This window comes from Gossypium arboreum, chromosome 12, assembly GCF_025698485.1.
Source record: "Gossypium arboreum isolate Shixiya-1 chromosome 12, ASM2569848v2, whole genome shotgun sequence".
Classification (NCBI taxonomy): domain Eukaryota; kingdom Viridiplantae; phylum Streptophyta; class Magnoliopsida; order Malvales; family Malvaceae; genus Gossypium; species Gossypium arboreum.
Genome location: NC_069081.1, coordinates 7,829,915 through 7,852,637, shown reverse-complemented (window position 1 = coordinate 7,852,637; position 22,723 = coordinate 7,829,915). Strand labels below are relative to the sequence as shown.

The 22,723-nt window shown below is 32.1% G+C and overlaps 3 protein-coding genes across 3 annotated transcripts; 2 read left to right on the top strand and 1 right to left on the bottom strand.

Annotated features, from left to right (window-relative positions):
* The first annotated feature begins 5,081 nt into the window (after positions 1–5,081).
* Positions 5,082–5,768, top strand: LOC108477631 (uncharacterized). The gene has a single exon (XM_017780151.2). The coding sequence runs from the start codon at positions 5,134–5,136 to the stop codon at positions 5,653–5,655; it is 522 nt and encodes a 173-aa protein (XP_017635640.1). The 5' UTR covers positions 5,082–5,133; the 3' UTR covers positions 5,656–5,768.
* An 856-nt stretch (positions 5,769–6,624) lies between these two features.
* On the top strand, positions 6,625–7,283 carry LOC108477632 (agamous-like MADS-box protein AGL61). The gene has a single exon (XM_017780152.2). The coding sequence runs from the start codon at positions 6,701–6,703 to the stop codon at positions 7,280–7,282; it is 582 nt and encodes a 193-aa protein (XP_017635641.1). The 5' UTR covers positions 6,625–6,700; the 3' UTR covers position 7,283.
* A 9,592-nt stretch (positions 7,284–16,875) lies between these two features.
* On the bottom strand, positions 16,876–17,569 carry LOC108478816 (pathogenesis-related protein 1-like). The gene has a single exon (XM_017781272.2). The coding sequence runs from the start codon at positions 17,503–17,505 to the stop codon at positions 17,017–17,019; it is 489 nt and encodes a 162-aa protein (XP_017636761.1). The 5' UTR covers positions 17,506–17,569; the 3' UTR covers positions 16,876–17,016.
* Between the last annotated feature and the right edge of the window lie 5,154 nt (positions 17,570–22,723).

Genomic DNA, 22,723 nt, shown 5'->3' with positions numbered 1-22,723 from the left:
TATAACAATTCAATACAGTAGCAATTAATACGCTTATAATAGTTCAACTCAGTAGCAAAAGTCATGTTTATTAAGTGTTCGGTTTAACGGTGTCATAAAGCATACTATATGTACAATCGAAAACACCAAAGTAATAGTCATATGTATTGATTACAATTCTTGCAATTATATAATCATCATATTAATATGGTTAATCAATTCATGGATTCTGACATAATTTATAGTATTAGATACTTAATTGAATAATATAATATACTAAAATAGTTCGAGAATTAAATAGGGACTAAACTGAACAAATCATAAAATTCTAGGCAAATTTGTAAAATTTGTAAAGAAGGGGGAAAAATTGTAAAATATAAAAAGGGAAAACTATAAAATTTGAAAACTAATAGCAAAATTGTAAAATCTGAAAAAGAGGGGAAAAGTTATAAAATTTGAAAAAAAGGGGACATGGTCGTATAAGGTTCAACGGGGCCTCATATCAAATCGAATAGCATCATATTTGCTCACCTTGTAATTTACTCGCATAACATGTCATTCATACTTCTATGGCAACAATTAGAATTTAGATACATAACAACAATAAGTTAATTACACACGTATATTATTAAAATATACCAAAGAAAGCTTCAATAACACATTATTTGCATATGTACTTACCTCGATACAAAATTATGAAGACGAACTTAATCCTCGTAAACTTTGTTCTTACCCCGATCAAGACCCAAATCACGTTTCTCTTGATCTAAATTAATAAAATTCATTTATTTCATCAGCATATCAATTTAGACGCTTGAAAGTTTATAATTGGGCAAAATGACTATTTTGCCCCTAGACTTTCACAAAATAACCATTTTACCCCTATGCTCGAAAATCGATTTTTATTGAATTTCTTCATATTATAAGCCTAGCCAAACCCTTTTTACTCTTATAATAATCCAAAATTTCTACTATTTCACACATTTATCATCTATTTTACAACTCATGCAAAATAGCCCCTATTAGGGTTTTCATGAGAAATCCCTTCACAAAAGTTGTTTATTCCTCACCAAAGGATCATATTCTTCCATAAAAATTCAGAAAAGAACCTAAAAAATCTCATGATAAAACCCTAGACTATTGCTTATTTTGCAAAATAGTCCCCTTATTAGAAAGCTCATGATACAAGGGTTTCAAAAATGTAAAAATCTTCAAGAAATCTCGTTAGAATCACTTACTTGTGAATGCTTAAATTTGCTGAAACTTTTCAAGCTTCCATGACCATTTCTTAGGAGAAAATCGGTGGGAAAGAAGATAGCAAAAACAAAAAGATGATAGCCTATTTCTCTTAGGTTTTATTTTATTCAAATTAGGTTACCTAACTTTGACTTTTCCACTTTCTTTGTCTCATGGCTGGCCAAGCCTATATCTAAAGGGTCTATTTGCCCTTTAAAGACTCCCAATTTAAGTTTCATGGAAAATTAACACCTTTACCTATCATTTAAGACTTTTGGATTTTATTCGATTTAGTCCTTTTTCGCAATTAAGCTCACTAATGCTAAAATTACTTCACCAAATTTTTCATGCAGTAATATAAACATGCTATAATCCTAAAATAAAAAAAAATACTTTCTCTAACCTTGGATTAGTGGTCTCGAAATCACTATTTCGACTTGGACCAAAATCAGGTTGTTACAGCAAATGGACTAACCTGTATGGTTGTATTTGATGTTATGAAATAGTTACCTAAAAGTATGCTAAAGGATGCCATATTGAATACCAATGTGTTCTAAATTTTAGTTTGTTGAAATGTCAAGGTAAGTTAAGTAAATTTCATATGGACTTACTAAGCATTCAATATGCTTACTTCTTTGCTTCCCTGTTTTCCATGTAGATTGCCAACTTGCGAAACGTGTCTATCGAATTATCGAGAAGCTCACACTATCCCGTTACTGATTTAGTAGCTTTTCAATCATTTTAAAATCCAGTTTTATGACATGTACATAAGAGTTTGTATATGTTAATTTGAAATGATAAGTTTTTGCTTGTAACATTTATAATGCTTGATTTTGGTAAGGATAAAGCCTACATGAAATGGTATGTTTTCAATAATGTGATTAAGTTGCGTATGACACTTAAATTAGCATGGTTGTACATAAATTGAAAAGATGAGAAGTTGATTGTTGAACAGTTAGTTGGTTAGATGAAAGTTTATAGTTGAACAATTTAAAATGGTATGATTTGCGCTAAAATGAAGCTATAATGCGTTGGTTGATTAAAAATGATTTAATGGATTGTTTGGCATGTTTTTGGTATGGTTGATTCAAGTTAAAATGGTGAATTATTAAGTTAAATGTGTAGGTTTGAGGAAAACTTTGAAATAGTTACCAAATGATATTTTACCTAAAACAGGGACTTAGTGGACTGTTTTCAGTATTGCGATACTACACCTTGGATATCGCGATATTGGCCCTAAATTATTTTGTAAACTTTGCAGTTTGATCCTCATGTTAGGAAGTTTGGCTACTGTCTTCGAGATTGCTATACCAAGTCCTAGATATTGCGATACCCATTGGACATATTTTGATGTTTGGCTACTATCTTCAAGATCACGATAACAATCCCTGGATATCGCAATACCCTTTTATCATATTTTAAAAAATTTCAGTTTAGTCCTAATTAGACCTCGGGTTGGTATTGAGCTTTTGTAGGCTCAATTAAGACCCAAAAATGATTGTTTAACATGTTTTAAATTTGATTAACACTTGATCATATGTATAAATGCTTGTATATTGTTTGATCGATTGTAGTTACTCTAGCAATGAATGTGGCATCTTGTAGCTCAGACCCGATGATAGGGTCGGGTGAGGGGTGTTACAGATTGAGAGAGATTTACGTTATCTTTTTTTAATTTTAAAATTATTTCCTACTTTATTTTTCAATTTAGTCCCTAGATGCATTTTTCGGTTTGTTCAATTTAGTCAATGAGTGTGTTTTCTAAGTCATTAATTAACCCCCTCGAGGCATTTCTAATCTGCTCAATTTAGTCCTTGGTCACATTTTTCGAGTTATTCAATTAAATCTCTAGATAATTTTTTTTATCTATTCAATTTAATTCTTAAACATGTTTTCAAATCTATTCAATTTGCTCTCTGCTGTTGACTTGATTAATTTTACTATATTTGATATATGTTGGAAGTATTAAAATTTTTATTAACCAAAATTAAAAGGAAAAACTATATTAATTTAATTTTAAAATAAACTTTTACATCATTTATATAATAAGTAACTGTATATTCACACATAAAATTTTAGAAATAATACATTTATATCCAACAACTCTTATTTTTATAATAAATTTAATTATCCACAACTTATATTTATTAAATTTATTGATCACTGAAAAAATAAAGGAGGAAGAATATTAATTTATAATGCATCAATTTTTAGTATTGTACAAGTATTTTAATTATGATTGGTAAATATTTTATTATGCTAATATTTGAGTTATTAAAATATCTAATATATTTCAATTACACTTATTATTTAAAAATATTTGTAATAACAATTGATTAAATACTAAATGCGTGAAATAACCTGTAGCACATGTAATATTAGAAGCTAGTTGTTTAAATTTAATAAATTTATAAATTTTAAAATTCTAACTAATAAAAGATTTTCAATAATTAAAAAATTCTTATCAAAATTTAAATAAATTGTACAAGTCTAAATATTTTTTTTAATTATGACTATTAAATATTTTAAATTGTTATTTAAATAATAGTAAACTATATAAATGGTCACTCGATTATTATAAATTTTTTTAGGTCATTTAATTTTTAAAAGTTATAAAATGATCACCAAATTTATCATTTTATTTTTTAAGTCCAAAATATAATTTTTAATTTGGCAATTTGTATTTTTGACAAATTATTTTTAATACACATTATTTCCATGTGATATAATAATTAACAAAAATGATTAACGTAAATCAACCCACCCGTCCACTCTCCCTTTCCTAACTTTTAACTTTACACACATATTGCACTGACACAGATTCCTGCTCTTCTTTGCCTCTTTCAATTTGAAATGAACTGCGGTGAAGCTTGTATGTTGATGGAGATGTTTGAAAACTGCACTACTCTAATACTGTTAATTTTGCTTTTTAAAGCGATTTCCTTGTGTAGAAACCCAGAGGCGATACTGAAGAATTTATGCGCTTGTCATTTTGCTGCTATTGTCTCTTTCTTTTAAAACAAGGAAAAGTGTAAACCTATAATTTGTCTTTTCAATTAGCAACAGGATAGGAAAAAAAGAGAGACAGAGAGAGATTGATGAATATCGATGCCAAATTAGCAATGCTACTTCAAGTCAGGTCATTCTTTTTACCTCCATGTTTCTGGTTTTTAACGCCAGATGTGTGGGGTTGAGGGAAGGGAACCGGGATAGGGTGATTTGGGTTAATAATACTCTTTTTAATTATTATATGACAGGATAATTTGTCAAAAATACAAGTCATCAGTTAACAGTCACATTAGCTAATTGTTAAATATTTAACGGTTTTAAATTTTAAAAATAAAAATAAAAATAAGTCAAATAATTATTTTGTAATTTTTAAAATTGAATGATAAAATAAAAAAATATATAATTAGATAACTATTTATATAATTTACCTTTTAAATAATAACAAATTTATAAAATGCTCTAGCAATCTGCAAATTGCACATATAAAAAGAAGAAGCTAATTTTAAAATATATAATTTAAATGGGAATATGAGTATGAAAAGAGATGTTTAAAGTTTTGAATTTATGTATATTTTTATCACATTGGTAGTTATTTTTAATATATAATTTCTTATATTGAATGATGTGAAATTCCAAGGTTAAAGAAGACCCAATTTATGATGTAAAAGGATTTCGTCAATAAAATAAATTTGGATAGTTTAAACATGGCAAGTACGGAAAATGGGGGAAGAATCTCGCGTAATGATGTGAACCAAACAAAAAGACAAAGCATGTATGCATCTCGTGGAATTTATTATTATTTTTTTAATGGTCATGAAAATTTATATAACTAAAAAACTTGACTTAAACTGTAAAACTGGATTAATTTTGCCAGTGAAACCCAAATCTCAACTTCTGTTAAAAAGCCAAATGGGCATATGCCACTCAACTTCATCAGTTTTAACAGCAAAGCTAATCCTCCAAGACGGTAGCCTTCAAGAATTCTCAAACCCGGTTAGGGTTGCATATGTATTACAGAGAAACCCTAACTGTTTCGTGTGCAGTTCAGATGATATGGACTTTGATACCACCCTTTGCGCCATTGACGCCGATGATCAGCTTCAACCAGGTGAGCTCTACTTTGTTTTGCCTTTGCGTTTGTTAAATAGCCATCTTCGAACCCAGGAGATGAGAGCCTTGGCTGTCAAGGCAACTCAAGCTCTTAACCTGGGTCATGCTACTGGTATTGCAAACAACTTGTGCGGGTGTGGGATTAATAAAAAGATTGATCCTCCCTTGCTTCTTAACAACAACCTCCAAAAGTCTAGTTTCTTGGTGACCCACGGCGGTGGAGGTGGAGGTGAAGGTTTCCGAGTGAGAAGAAAAACAAGAACTGCAAAGAGTAGTTTTAACTCAAAGTTGACTGTTATTCTGGAAGAGCAAATTGATTGATTACTGGCCTCAATTAGTGCCAGTTTTAGGCTATCTTCACAACACTAAATTATGGTTATTTTAGATTACTATTTTGACTATTAATATTCATGGATGATATTAGCAAACAATAACATTTGTTTATCAATGTGCTTGATTGGATTGATAGTACTCATCAATTGAGTTTCAGAATACATTTTTAAGTTAATTAAAGTCTAATTTCATTTTATATCTTTTTTTTTTTTTTATAAATTTGGTATATAACCATTGATATGAAAAGAACAGTGATTATCTCTTGAGCAACCTTAGAGATTTTTTCTCCAGTCAATGAATATGGGATTAAGAAATTAAGATGGAAGCCCCTATCAAAATTTGAAATTATGAGCTATGAATCAAGTTTGCCATTGGTTGAAATTGTGTGTATGCAGCTACCATTGACTAAGTTATCCACGACTCTCGAATAGTATTATTCAAAACGAAAAGAAAAAAATAAAATGACTGATTTGATGCCCATTCCTCTAATCCCTGCGAGAAAAAGGGAAGTACAAGCATAAAAGTCTCCGCTCTTTCTTTCATGGATTATACATATGGTGCAAAAATGGAGGTCCTAGCAATTACTTGATAATCCATTACCAAATATTTCTACCACTTAATGTGATTCCAAATATCCATAATTTGTCAACCATATTCATTACTTCTTCCATTTTTTCCGATCAATTTGGTTGGTTGTCACTTTGAGACATAATACTAATTAGAATCATTAATAATAATATTACGATACTAATAAATGTAAAGTTGAAACCAATTACTTATTTTTATGTAAATGGAGATAAACTCTGGTTGACTTACCAAAAATATATTAGAATTTTCTTTTCAATATTACCAAATTAAATTCTCAAAACTACAATATTTGCAACCTACCCAATCATAAATTAATACCAAAAATTACATTATAATGATATCTCCTAACTTCAATTTTTTTTTCTCATTGCAATGCCTAATCTAAAGCAAACAGATAACAACAAAATGACCTCCAAAAGCCACAAGAGGCCGCCAAAAAGTTGAGATGAAGAAACTACAAAAGGAAAGTAGTTGCCAAGTGACTTTTTCCAAGCGTAGGAATGGACTTTTCAAGAAAGCTAGTGAAATTTGCCTACTATGTGGTGCAAACATAGGCATCATCGTCTTCTCTCCCAAAGGAAAACCTTTCATCTTTGGCCACCCTAATATCGAAACCATATTGGATCGTTATTTTAGTGGAAGCCTTGCTATGGATGATTACGAGAACGATTCGGCCACGACTGAGACCAGTCTATGTTTCCAAGAGTTGTACGATGAATGCGAGGAGGCATTGGAGAAGCTGAAAGAAGAGAAGAAGCGAATTGAACACACAAAAGAAGCGATGAAAAACAAGGGAGAGTTTTGGTGGGATGAAGCCATTGATGATAATATGGGGTTAGAGGAACTTGAGGCTTACCTTAAAGCCATTGAGGAGTTGAGGAATAATGCGGCTAGGAAGGCTAATGAATCGATGATGTGCGATGTGGTGGCTGATTCCGGTGGTTACTTTGATTTTGGTATTGCTGCGGATGCTTTTAATTTTGATCATTGTCCAAGCCAAGACTTTGGAGCTGCTGGGCAGCTTTGAAAATGGGGATGAGGTTTTTTAATTTCTTCAACTGGACTTGTTACTTATGTCATCAACTTTCGTCTTTTATTCATTAGGGAGATTCATACATATAGTGTTTTAGTTTCAAAACTTTGATTTTATGTAGTATTGTTTACCTTTTTTATTAATATGCATTGAAGGGGGTGACAACAATGTGCTTTTTTTACATGAGATGAAACAAAATACCTATAATATGAAACAAAAAAAATTATATGAGTATGGCACAAAAACGATAATATTACGAAATCTACCAAAAACCAACTTCTCGGAAATTGAAATTTGCATGCAAGAAAATAGCACACAAAAAAGAGAGTATTTACATGCAAAGTTTCCTCATCATTACTTGCCTTTTAGGCTTTGGATTTGTTTCTTATTATCCCCCTACTTATTATAAAACTCCTAAGATTTAATATTATCCATGCTGCTTAATCTAAAATTACACTGAGATTTTATTTGATAAACTAAAAAAAATTGAATGTTGAATTTCATTTATCTTTTATTTGATATTAGAGGTGGGGATGGAGTAACACAATTCGAATCCATGTCTAACAAGAGTTGATTACTACTCCATTCAAGTCAAGACATTGAATTTATAATAGAAAGTTGTTTGGTATATTAACGAAAGTTAAATCAACAACTCCCATTTTGGGGCCTAATTTTTGTTATCCAAGTCAATCTTTGAGCTTGATAGCAATGCCTCTTTGTGCATGGTTTCGCATTTCGATTTTTTGGTTTGGTGAGTTCTTGAATAATCATTTTAATATTGGTTTGATACAAAATTTTAAATTTTTCATGTAATTGAAAATTCGGCCATCGTGAAAAAGTTAGATTTTGAAAGAAAAATATATTCAAAAATTAAGGGATATGAAATCTCTATTTATTTTTTGTAAACTTTCGATTTGTGATGGAAATTAGATATGATGAATTATCTAGAAAAGTTAAGATGAATTTGAAACTACAAAATTTGTCATGCTTAGCATAGTTATGTTTTATTTTGACATTTAACAAATTGATCATAGTTGTTTTAACTTTTGCTATAGTTACATCAACTAGTGAGCAATCATTTTCAACTATGAATATCTTCAACACAAAATTACAAAAATAAGATTAGAAGATGAGTTTCTTGCAAATAACTTAATTTAGTAAGACACTTACTTTAAATTACAATATTACAATATCGATCTAAGGGTGCATTGACATCAATATTGTAATTTGTTAACGGAACTATAAGGAATATATGTATATTTATATTGTAATATATTGTTTTGGACAATTTTATTGTAATTAACAACCAAGTTATTTGCATATAGATGGTTATACATGCTAGATTATGTCATATTGCAAAATTTATGTAACAATTAAATAGAAAAGGAATAAAACATTCTATGGTTTATTGAGATTAGTGATGGTCAAGCTTTATTCAAATGATACTTGTGTTGGGTATGGGTCCCACTATGTGGGGAACCCATATTTTCTGCCAGGTTTTGTCAAAAGCCATTATTTTGGGGGGCTTTTATGTGGGAGTGGGCAGCATTCTTAAGAGAGAAAAATTCTCAATTTTATCCAGAGAAAGAGAGTGAGATTGAAGCTCATTGGAGAAAAAGAGAGAAGAGAAAAATCAGTTTTCAAGTTTGGTGCAACAGTGATCAACTCTTCGATCGAAGGTCCATCCGTGGTTCGATTGAGCTGATTTTTGGACAGCAGCTAGACGATAAGGTGTTCTTGACTTTGTATGATCAGATTTTTCATCCGAGTCTTGTAGCGTCGAAAATACCCATTTTTCAGCAGCTGTATTTTTTATGATGTTCTCTCATTTTTCTCTCTTTTGCTAAAGATTACATATTGTTAGCCTTGTTGGAGTTGAATGCTTGTTGTAGGCTTGATATTGTGATCCTGTAGTCGAACATTTGATGATAGTGGAGCTCTTGATCGGACTCTAAGGTCCCGTGGGTTTTTTTTACCCTTAATTTAGAGGGGTTTTCCACGTAAAAATACCGGTGTCTCTATTTATTTTTGTTGTGGTTGCATTAGTCGATTTGTGGTTGATTAAGGTTGCTAGAGAACATATTTTGTCCTATTTTACTTGCCATAATTTTTGACAGGAGTTATAGGGTGAGAAAGAACATCGGTTGTGCTTTCGCTTTGTTTCGATTGTTCCGTTTCTTCCCAACAAACTGGTATCAGAGCTTGGTTATTGTGTCAGATAATTATGAAAATTAATACGAGCAAGATGATTATGTTGAATGGTACAAATTATCAACTTTGGCGGAATAAAATGAAGGATTTGTTGTTTGTGAAAGCTTTGCATCTTCCGGTCTTTACTACTCAAAAACCCGATTCGAAAAGTGATGAAGAATGGGAATTTGAGCATCAACAAGTGTGTGGCTTTATTCGGCAATTTGTTGAAGAAAATGTTTACAACCACATTGATCAGGAGACACATCCTCGAACATTGTGGGAGAAGCTTGAAAGCTTGTATGCTTCGAGGTCGGGCAATAACAAGTTGTTTTTGCTAAAGAAAATGATGGTGTTGAAATATAAAGAAGGAATGTCTATAGCTGACCATGTTAGTGAATATCAGAGTGTGATGAATCAGTTGCTTGGTATGAGTGTCAAATTTGATGACGAGATTTTAGGACTTTGGTTGCTTGCTACTCTACCAGACTCTTGGGAGACCTTTCGGGTCTCGCTCATTAATTCTGCCCCACGGGGTATTATTACTTTGGATTTGGCTAAGAGTGGTGTGTTGAATGAAGAGGTTAGAAGAAGATCTCAGGGTTCTACATCACAGTCCGAGGTGTTGGTTATCGAGAACAGGGAAACAGAGACAAAGATGGAAAGGGTAGAGATAAAAGCCGAAGCAAGTCAAGATCGAGATACAAGAATCTTGAGTGTCATCATTGTGGTAAGAAAGGTCATATCATGAAATATTACTTCAGGTGGAAGAAAGAGAACAAATGTGGTGGTGATAAACACGATCAGAATGACGATGAAAAATCCGAGCGTGTTGCTACTGTTGCTCGTGAAGATCTATTAATTATTTGTGATGAGAATTTGGTCAACCTAGCATGCGACGAGACTAGTTGGGTGATTGATATTGGTGCATCACTTCATGTCACGTCGAGGAAGGAATTCTTCACATCTTATACTCCTGGTGATTTTGAGGTATTGAAGATGGGTAATGACGGTTTGGTTTCGGTTATTGGTATGGGAGATGTTAGCTTGGTGAGTAATAATGAAACAAAGTTAACTCTCAAGGATGTCAGACATGCACCGGATATCCGTTTGAATTTGATTTCTGCAGGAAAGCTTGATGATGAGGGATTCTATAACACCTTCAGTGAAGGGCAGTGGAAGCTGACTAAAGGCTCCTTGGTTGTGGCTCGAGGAAAGAAAAGCTCAAATTTGTACTTGATGCAAGCTTTGACTTCTCGAGAGGCAGTGAATGTGACGATGAATGACAACTCAAGCGAGTTGTGGCATAAACGACTTCGATCACATGAGTGAGAAGGGCTTAACTGTTTAGCGAAGAAGAATCAACTTTCGGGTTTAAAGAATGCTACACTGAAGAATTGTGCTCATTGTCTAGCAAGAAAGCAGAGAAGAGTTTCATTTAGAAGCCGTCCTCCTCATAGAAAATCAAAGTTGCTAGAGTTGATCCATTCAGATGTTTGTGGTTCGATAAAAGTAAGATCACATGGTGGTGCACTTTATTTTGTAACTTTTATTGATGATTGTTCAAGAAAGTTATGGGTTTACACTTTAAAGTCTAAAAATCAAGTCTTTGAGGTGTTTAAACACTTTCAAGCATCAATTGAAAGGGAAACAGGGAAGAAGTTGAAGTGCATTCGTATTGATAATGGTGGCGAGTACACAGGGTCGTTTCATGAGTATTGTCTGCGACAGGGAATCAGACATCAGAAAACACCACCAAAGACTCCACAGTTAAATGGGTTAGCTGAAAGAATGAACCGAACATTGATTGAGAGAGTCAGATGTTTGTTGTCAGACGCAAAGTTTCCAAGATCGTTTTGGGCTGAAGCTTTGAATACAGTGACACATGTGATAAATCTGTCTCCTAGTGTTCCTTTGAAAGGTGATGTGCCAGATAGAGTTTGGTTTGGTAAAGACGTGTCATATGATCACCTACATATGTTCGGTTGTAAAGCATTTGTTCATGTTCTAAAGGATGAAAGATCCAAGTTGGATGCCAAGGCTCGACAATGCATTTTTATTAGTTATGGTCTAGATGGTGAGTTTGGTTATAGACTCTATGATCCAGTTCAGAAGAAACTCGTGAGAAGCAGAGATGTTGTCTTCATTGAGGATCAGACTATTGATGACATTGATAAGACGGAGAAAGTGGATTCACAAGGTAGTGGTGACTTGATCGATGTGAATTCGGTTCCTCTAGACTCTTCACCAGATCTTATCCAGGATGATGTGCATGGTGATGTTAGTGGTGACCATCAGACTATAGGTGACTTTGATACTCCCATGAATGATGTTGTGAATGATCAACAACAAGCACCTATAACTCCACCAGCAGTTCCACTTCGAAGGTCTTCCAGAGATCGACGATATTCTGTCAGGTATTCTCCTGATGAATATGTTCTTTTGACTAACGGGGGAGAACCTGAATGTTATGAAGAGGCTATGGAAAGTGAATGCAAAGATCAGTGGGTTGAAGCGATGAAAGACGAACTTCAATCCTTGCATGAGAACCATACCTTTGAATTGGTGAAACTGCCTAAGGGCAAAAGAGCTTTGAAGAATCGGTGGGTTTACAGGTTGAAGCAAGAAGAGAAGTCTTCATCTCCACGATACAAAGCTAGATTGGTCGTCAAGGGTTATACTCAGAAAAAGGGGGTTGATTTTGAAGAAATATTTTCTTCGGTTGTGAAGATATCCTCTATAAGAACTATACTGAGTTTGGCAGCTTGTTATGACTTAGAGGTTGAACAAATGGAGGTGAAAACCGCTTTTCTTCATGGTGACTTGGAAGAAGAGCTTTACATGGAGCAGGCAGAGGGTTTTGTTACACAAGGGAAAGGGGACAATGTGTGCAGATTGAAGAAGAGCTTGTTTGGTTTGAAGCAAGCTCCAAGGCAATGGTACAAGAAGTTTGAGTCTGTTATGGGGGAGCAAGGCTACAAGAAGACTACTTCTAATCATTGTGTGTTTGTTAAGAGATTCTCTGGTGATGATTTTATTATTCTTTTGCTCTATGTTGATGATATGCTTATTGTTGGTCAGAATGCTTCTAGAATTGAGAAGTTGAAATAAGAGTTGAGTAAATCCTTTGCAATGAAGGATTTGGGGCCAGCAAAGCAAATTCTTGGCATAAGATTGACATGTGATAGAAAGGCCAAGAAATTATGGTTATCACAAGAGAGGTATATTGAGAAAGTACTTCAAAGGTTTAGTATGGACAAAGCTAAAGCGGTGAATACTCCCTTTGCTATGCACTTTAGATTGAGTGTTAAGCATGGTCCTTCCTTAGAAAAGGAGAAGGAAGAGATGCAAAAAATTCCTTACTCTTCAGCCGTGGGTAGTTTGATGTACGCAATAGTTTGCACAAGACCAGACTTGGCTTATGCTGTTGGTACAGTTAGTCGGTTTCTTTCTAATCCAGGCAGAGAGCATTGGAATGCAGTGAAGTGGATTATGAGATATCTTCGTGGCACTTCCAACATGAAACTTTGTTTCGGCAATGAGAAACTTGTTCTTGTTGGGTATACAGATTCAGACATGGCAGGAGACATTGACTCGAGGAGATCTACTTCAGGTTACTTAATCACTTATGCAGGGGGAGCTGTGGCATGACAATCAAGACTGCAAAAGTGTGTTGCATTGTCCACCACGAAATCAGAGTTTATTGCAGCAACCGAAGCGTGTAAGGAGATGCTTTGGATGAAGAAGTTTGTGCATGAGCTTGGTTTTACTCAGGAGAAGTATGTCCTGTATTGTGATAGCCAGAGTGCTATTCATCTTGGTAAGAGCTCAACTTTTCATGCTAGATTTAAGCATATTGATGTGAGGTACCATTGGATATGAGATGTTCTTGAAGCTAAGCTATTAGAGCTTGAGAAGATACACACTAATGATAATGGTGCTGATATGTTGACGAAGGCCTTACCAAGAGGAAAGTTTGAAGCATGTTGTTTGACCTCCGGCATGGAGGCATTCCCCACATAGTTGGAGGGGGAGATTTGTTGGGTATGGGTCCCACTATGTGGGGAACCCATATTTTCTGCCACAATGTTTTGCCTTCTTTTTGGTTTTGTCAAAAGCCATTATTTTGTGGGGCTTTTACGTGAGAGTGGGCAGCATTCTTAAGAGAGAAATTCTCAATTTCATCCAGAGAAAGAGAGTGAGATTGAAGCTCGTTGGAGAAAAAGAGAGAAGAGAAAATCAGTTTTTCAAGTTTGGTGTAGCAGTGATCAACTCTTCGATCGAAGGTTCATCCGTGGTTCGATTGAGCTGATTTTTGGACAGCAGCTAGACGATAAGGTGTTCTTGACTTTGTACGGTCGGATTTTTCATCCGAGTTTTGTAGCATCTGAAATACCCGTTTTTCAGCAGCTGCATTTTTGGTGATGTTCTCTCATTTTTCTCTCTTTTGCTAAAGATTACATATTGTTAGCCTTGTTGGAGTTGAATGCTTGTTGTAGGCTTGATATTGTGATCTTGTAGTCGAACATTTGATGATAGTGGAGCTCTTGATCGGACTCTAAAGTCCCGTGGTTTTTTTTACCCTTAATTTAGAGGGGTTTTCCACGTAAAAATACCGGTGTCTCTATTTATTTTTGTTGTGGTTGCATTAGTTGATTTGTGGTTGATTAAGGTTGCTAGAGAACATATTTTGTGCTATTGTGTTTGCCATAATTTTTGACAGGAGTTATAGGGTGAGAAAGAACACCGGTTGTGCTTTCGCTTTGTTTCGGTTGTTCAGTTTCTTCCCAACAACTTGATCATGCAGAAGCACATACATGCAAATCAATTTTATATCACTCTTGATGTTTACTTGTATAGAGACATATCGAAATTTGCAAAGGTATTGACAGAGAGAAAATCCTTGAATATTAAACCTTTTAATTTTGTATTTTTAGCATTTTCCATGGTCTCTTCTAAAAGCATTGCATCCCGAGTATAGGGAAAACCAGTTTACTGAATTTCTATTGACAAAATCCAACTTTCAGAAACTAAAATAAAGTACCGTGCAAAGATGTATGCCTTGGTGTTATCATCTTTGACACCAAAACTGAAGGTGCATAATAGTTTTCCGGTATCACTTTAACAACATTTAATTAATTACTCAAGAAGGAACTGGAAGCTTGTACCATATAAAGATGGTGAAGCAGCTCTGCTGGTGATGCCATTGTGAAACATAACTGATCTAGCCTGTTAAAGTTGTCTAGCAGAATAAGATTACCACCACAACTGTGTCCAAGTTGAACCTATGTATGGTTGTGAGATTGGTGGTTCATCACATATTCACTTGCTTCTCCAAATAAAAAGGAAAATTATCTCTATATGGATCAAATACTGCCATGTAAAGCCAACGTACTTTAACAAACGAATTTTTCAATATCACTGACTTGGAACAAGGTTAAATTCAAAAGAATGAAAAATTAGTGTGGAAATAATTAACGTTAACAATAACACAATTAGTGAGGGATTTCAAAATGCCATTAACTCCATGTCTAGATAATAAGGTAGAAACTTGAGTGAAAACGGATTTTAGCTTAGCCATGCCTTTCTTATTTCATTTTCGAAACTGATTCAGGATACCATCACTTTCAACAATGAATTTAGAAGAAGAAAAAAAGATGAACTAGGAAATGTAGGTGTCGTCTTGTCTGGTGAGTCGGGCCCTACAATAAAGTACGAAAATAAATGGGAGTGGCAAAGAAAAAAAAGTGATTGAGGGTATCCATCATCCATTTTTACAATTGCAGCAGCAGTTTCATCCATTAGCATTAAAAGAGAAAATAGTAAAGCTAAATTAGTACAAAATTGGTAAAAAAAAAAAACTCACTGGAAGAGCTAAATCAATGGCAGCAGCACATCACAAACACTTTCAAAAGTAGAAAAAGTGGAGAACTCCATGATTGAGTAAGGAAAATAAACTGAAAGCAAATACTAAAAAGTTAAGGATTTGATTAATTTTAAATTTGAAAATGACAATAAAGTAGCTTATTGTATACAGAAAATTAATTTTCAATTGTTAAGAGTTGTTTGATCCGAATCTCGTTTAATTCGACCTGAAAAATTTAAGTGCAACTCATTTGTTAAAAAATTAAAATGGAGGCACAAAATTGGAGATATGTGAGGGTGAAGGTTCACGCCCCCGCAATATGGATTTTGCCTCACAAGTTGAATGTATTAGGCGTTAATTATAAAATAGTTGTTTAACACTTAAAACATGTGTATTCGAAACTTTATTGTATTTATTATTTTTTTAACATTAGTGAATTTCTTCTTTTCTATCTTAATTTTTTTTTTATAAAAGTTTTTCACATAAAATTTATATATTCTTATTTTTTTTTATTGCTTGAATGATTGTGAGGAGACAACAAAGCGAAAAAATCAACCTCTCAGGCAAAGAGACAATTTTACGCTTTTTTTTTTTCTTTTTAAAGAAATTCCTGTTGGACTAAAAATGAAAGAAAGAATGTTGAGGCGTTTGATTAATTTGGGTTGGGCTGTTTATTTTGGATCATTGTGGGCTGAAACATTTATTAAACCAAAATTCCATTAAAACTTGAGAGAATTTAATTTGTGTCTTAAAAATAAATAAAATATAGAAGGGAAATACTGCCACTTTCATAAAGCCTCATGAAAATAGTGTTGGTAAACTTAATTTATGTTGTATTGTCATTTGCAAAATTTTTCCAAATTTTATTCCTTTTTTTTAAAATAAGAAATTTTTTGGTAAATCTTTTTTATTGAGTTGAGACTCGAAGAGTGACATCAATTTCGTAAAAATTTTAAATATCAACTAGTATATCACACATATACACATGTCGATGTGTGGACACTATGTATTTAGAATATATATATACGTTTGAATATAAGATATAATAAATAATTAAAACATAAGGTTTGAAATTAATTAATAATTACACATACAATATCTACCGTATTAAATTAAAAATTAGATTAAATCAAAATAAAGCTTTGGTTGAGAGGTAAATTTAAGATTTTTCCAATGTAATTGACATAGGTTAAAATCCTATCATTTGCATACTTATTATTATTTTTAAATAAAAAATACTAAAATACTCTTAAATATAATTTATTTTAAATACGAAAAGATATTTTTGTAATTTTTTAATTAAGTAAATAATCGGTTGAATCATGATATCAACTCAGTTAAGGATGTTATTAATAGTATATATATATGGGTAATAAAGTATGCATAGTAAATGTTATATTAAAATAAAGCCTTAATTTAGTGTAGCTTGTTGTTTTGGTTTACTGCAATGCATGGTTATTTTTTTCCCGCAAGTTGGTCTGTAGAATCAATTATGATTATAGGATGTATGGGAGAAATCATTATAACGAAATTATAATAGCAAATGAGAAGATATTCATTCCTTATTTATTATTTGCCATTCAGTAGGCAAATCAGTACATATATATAGCATTATTGTTGCAGATAAATAAGTTCTGATTTGGGAGGGCTTTAAGCAAATTAAGGAAGGTTTTTAGTAAGGTTTTTGACCGACGAAATTGCCTGGAGGAGAATAGTTGCAACCAATGAAAGTACCGCCATTGTTGCACTTCACCTTAGCACAACCAAGATGGACAGAGTCGCGCCAAACCACTTGAGTATAATGCCCGCAAACCTTACCTGCTGCGCAACTGTTAGAGCTGTAATCGTAGTCGGCCTTCTCATTAACCCACATATTTACAGCATCGGTTCCCGAGAGGTCAGCACTGCCCCAAGCAAGGTTCTCACCATAAGGTCCACTGGAGTGCACAAGGTTGCAATCAGCCATGCGCTGCTTAGCATAGTTCTCTGCATAGGCAGCTACGGTGTCGTCCCAAGTCATGGGACCAACGCCGACAGCCGCTCGAGCTGTGTTGTGAGCGTTGAGGTAGTCTTGGTGTGAGTCTTGGGCATGGGAGGGAAGGACCAAGACTAACCCCACGAGACAAGTAAGAGCTAGGGTAGAAACCTTTGAAAACTCCATGTCAGGTTTGATTCTGCTAAGAATATTGCAATGAAAATGTATGCTGAGAAATTGTAAGTATGAGTGGTGAAAATAGGTGTTTTGAGGGCGGTATTTATGGACAATTATTAGTTTGGCATGCAGTTGAATGTTCAAACCATACGCTTATTTTCATGAATCAAACTAATAATTGTATTATGAATCCAAAAAATCCAACACTGTAATGGTTATACATTCTATCAATTTATTTTAGATTGTATTGTTTCTCTACTCGAAAATTAAGTTTTTTATATTTAAAAAAATTAAAATAATTGTTATGTAATAATTTCAAATTTTGTTAATATTTTAGAGAAATTTAATTAAATAATATAATATTAATCTAAAATCTGACACTTAGATAATTGGATTTAAGCTAATTTAGTTTTTTCTTACCATATTCACAAAAGTGACATTAGTTTGAAATGAACACAATTTGAGCGGTGTTAAATACTTTTCTTGTTCAGTGGGTTGTGGAGGTATGTTAACCAATATAAAAATTATTTTAAATTTTTTTGAAACTTTTAAAATTAAAATTAGATTGGAAAAATTATAAATGATGAGGGCTAAATTTATTTAATTTTAGAATTCAAAATAAAGTAACAAAATATTCTAATAATTGAGGGCTAAATTTGTTGATTTCTTTAGATTTAGGGTCGAATTGATAAAATATGTAAATATTAGAAAGCTAAAATTGTTACTAGGTCAATAAAAAGGCCCATGTCAGTTTTCCATCTCTCGTCTAATGGCAACTAATGGGAGAGTGGCTAAAATATTTAATTTTGAAAAATTGAATGACTAAATTAAAAAAATTAATAATTAAATGACAAAAATATAACTAAAACTAATTGGGGGCTATTATTGTAATTTTCTAAAATCACATTGCAAACAGGATGTACATTCCCGGCTTCTTCACAACATAAATCAAATACGAAATTGTGAAGTTTGAAAAATGAATCAGTAAATAAAATAATAAAAGCAATATACAAATAAATGATAGTATGATATAGAGATATTATTTAAGTTTAGATTGTGTTAGTATCACAAGTAAAGTGAGTATCAATATTATTAGTGAAATTATAAAAATGTCTTTCTGTGTTGTGTAATTAAAATAAGTTATATTATTTAAGAATATTTTAACCTTTTTTGTTTTTAAACCTCAAAAAAACATGAAGTTAGACTTGGACTCATGTTTTTAACTTCATGTTTTTACAACAATAAAACTTAAATTCTACGCTAAACCAAAACCTTATATTAATGTAATATGTATGTTTTAATTGTGTTATGCATATTTTATTACCTCCGATAGTTGTATGTCTTGATAGTGTTGTTAATCGAATCGATGTCACAAATCAACTTGACATTAACTCATGATTGATAATAACATCATAATACATAATTGTAATGCATTTAGTATTCTTAATATGATTAATTTATGTGTTTAAATTTCATTTTACTCATATTTTAATTTTTTTCATTTTAATATCATACATATTTAATGTGTTATTATGATTATTTAGTTTGAAACCATATATTTCATTATTTATAATATATTATTATTAAACAGATATCTATACTTTAAATATGTGAGCCGATTGAGTATTAGCTCAGTTAGTATTGATATTGTTGCTAGTGTAAGAAGATCCAAACGTGAGTTCGAGCGTGATGAAATATTTTATTTTCTTATTTAAGAATTGATAAAGTATTATGAGTAATTTTAGACCTTATATATATATAAAAAATATATATATATATATATATCATCTCCACATACATGCACGTTGGATAAATATTTTAGTCTTATAAAAAAATAGTTTTTATTGTACCGAACAAACGAAGAAAAAACCTTAAAAAGACGAAAATTTGTTAAGAGGCCCGAAAAGAGTATGGAAAATGAGATATTCTCACTTACTTGGCATAATTAAATTGTTATTTTATGGTATGATGACATTCCTTCACAAAAGTCGATTCAATCCCGTTGATTGAGCAAATCACTCTCTCTTTTTTTAAAGTTAAAATCTTTACGAATTCAACCCTCTTGATGTAATTTTCTCATACGTTGCCAATAAAAAACGTTTGGCACTTAATAAGGTGTTCTTTTCTTGTAGCTACATCAATCTTAATATTAATAAACCATAAATAAATTATACATTTTATCTGCTATACTAAAACTCTGTTATTTGAAATATTTCTTTTCTTTTTCTTTTTTTTTTCTTCTTTTGACTACACACGTACTATCGTTGGGGTTATTTTAGGATAGATTTGGATGGGTGGTTGAGCATTGCTTTTTAAAAGTACTTCTGGAAGAAAAGTTATGCGAAACAAATCGCTTTTTATTGAAATTTTTAACTTTTCAGAAGTGCTTTTGTAAAGCACTTCTGAAAAGGAGAAGCTAAAATTTTTAACTTTTCCTCTCCCAAAAGCACTTTTAATACTTAATTACTTTTTCACCCCTCCAATAACATAGTACTTTCTCTTTTTTATTAGTACTTAATTACAAATGTGTTAAAATCATTAATTAAAGATAAAAAATATTTTTAAAATACTAATATAAATATTTAATAGTTATATTTAAATATTTAAAATATAGTTTATATATTCTAATTAAATTTTATAAATAATTAATATTTATTGCTTAAAATATTTAAAATTTATATTTTATATATTAAAATATTAACAAGAAGTTATAATAATTTTTTATATTCTTACTAAAATATAATAATATTAACTAATTTAAATATTATTTAAATGCATATTTGTTACTTTATAATAACATGTCTAAAATGGACATTTTATTTTTCAAAGCCACTTTTTAACAGCAATGCTAAACACTCAAATTTTAAACCAAACTTTTCAAAAGCATTCTCAAAAGCACTTTTTCACAGCACTTTTCAAAAGCATTGCCAAACTAGCCCCGAGTGCAGTGTGGTGCGTTTAGCTTACTTTTTATCTCACGCTATAGTATCTAATCTCATCACTAATAGAAACAAGAAATAGAGAAGAAATTATCTTTGATTCATAACGTTGTAGGTACAATGAGAGTGCTTTTATACACTAATTGCAATATCAAGAGAATAACTAACTAATAGAATATAACTAATAAGCTAAAAAAGAAATATATTTTAATCTAATTCTTAATGCGTTTCTGGATGATTAATTATGCAAATTAGTGGATTTGATGCACTTAATGCTTTAAATTCATGTTTCTATACTTAGGAGGACATTTGGGAGCGAAAGAGTGAAAAACGAGCCAAAATTGGACAAATAGAGTTGTTTTCAGGAGTCACACAGCCTGGGCATTTCCACACGCCCATGTGAGCCACACAGGTTGGGCACACGCCCGTGTGCCAGCCCATGTCGATTTCGCACGTTGCTTGCCAAACATGCGGAAAAACGCAATTTTTAGGCTTTCTAAGCATCCTAAAGTTTATAAATACCCATTAGTAGAAGATATAAGAGAGCTATCAGAGACGATCGAAGAAAACACTCGAAGAATACCATCGAAATCAACTCAGAAGCGGATCTCTATCAAGATTGAAGACCTCTTTTCAATTTCTTCTGAAGTTTTTATGAGTTTCTTTGTTTCTTGTGGTTTTTCTAACTTTAAGATGTTTCTATTTATGATTATGAACTAATTCCCTAGATACCTAGGGAAGATGAAACTTATGATAAATCTTATTATTTGATTTCTTATTTACATAATAAATATTTGATTCTTGTGCTCAATTATATGTGCTAATTTCTTGTTTTAATATTTCTGAGATATTAATTCATGTTTAATGTATTTAATTCAGTGGACCAAAAGCCCCTGTTTAAAAGTAGATCTAGCATAATTAAGTGGCGTTGCATGCAATCCTAGAAATAGGATGATATAAATTTACCGGATTAAAGTCAAATCTAATAGAGGAATCCATAGATCGAGTTAATGCGACAATAGGGGTTTTAATTAGAAAGATATTTCAATTAATCAACCTAGAGTTAGTTTTTCTTACTCTCGAAAGATATATTAACATAATTTAGGGATTTCTACGGATCAAGACACCTAGTGAATAAATCGTTTAAATCAGATTCATAATAATAGGTGAAGTCTAAGTGGATTCTTTCCTAGGTATTGTCTCTCTCATTTGTTAATATTCAATTGTTTCCTTGATTTATTCTCTGTAGCGTTCTTAGTTAAATTAGTTTAGTAATTTTAGATTAAAACACATTACTCCAAATTTCTCAGCTAGATAATAAGAAAATGATAATTACTAATACTTTTAGTCCTTGTGGATACAATATCTTTACTCACCGTAGCTATACTATTATTTGATAGGTGCGCTTGTCTTTGTCGTATTTATACTTAATTTAGTGACCATCAATAACTAACTAACAGAAGATAACTAATTAACAAAAGAATGAATTGATTAACTGAGAGTAGTTAATCTGTTTAAGTAGTAATTGCTAATATTCTTCCTGCGTTTCCCTGCTGAAAATCTTTAAAATAAACAATATTCAGTTTGTAGAGAAACAGAGAAAAAACACCAATGGTTAGTGATTTTGTTAACACATTAGCCACCTGATCGTTTCTATGGACATGATTTACCTGAAGCTTCCCACTTAATACCTTATCTCGAATAAATCAAGTTCCACATGCTTGACCCAGGCATGCATTATTGGATTTGCAACAAGTGAGACAGTGCTTAAGTTATCACACCAAATAACTGGAACACATTGTAGTGGTATCCTTATTTCATTGAGCAACAATTGGAACCATGTAACCTCTATAGTGGCATTTGCCAAACTCCTGTACTCAGTTTCTGTTGTTGGTCGAGAAACAACCCTTTGTTTTTTTATGACCAACCAACCAAGTTGTTAACAAGATAGACACAAACCAGACATTAACTTCAATGACTGCTTCAATTTCCTTGTTGGAATCTCCTGTGAGAATAATATCATCCACATATACAAGTAGAAACACATTGTTACCAAAGGGGTCTGTTTAAAAAATAAAGAAGAATATGCTTTGGATGACTGGAAAAGTAATTGTTAAATTAAGAAGTCATGGATCTTCTAGAACCAAGCTCTAAGAGCTTGTTTATAGTACCTTTTTGAGTTTGCAAGCCAGTAGATTACCCTTTTCATCAATAGCTTCGAACCCAAGAGGCTGTGAGATCTCTATTTAAGAAGGCATTGTTGACATCTACCTGTTGAAGCTGACATT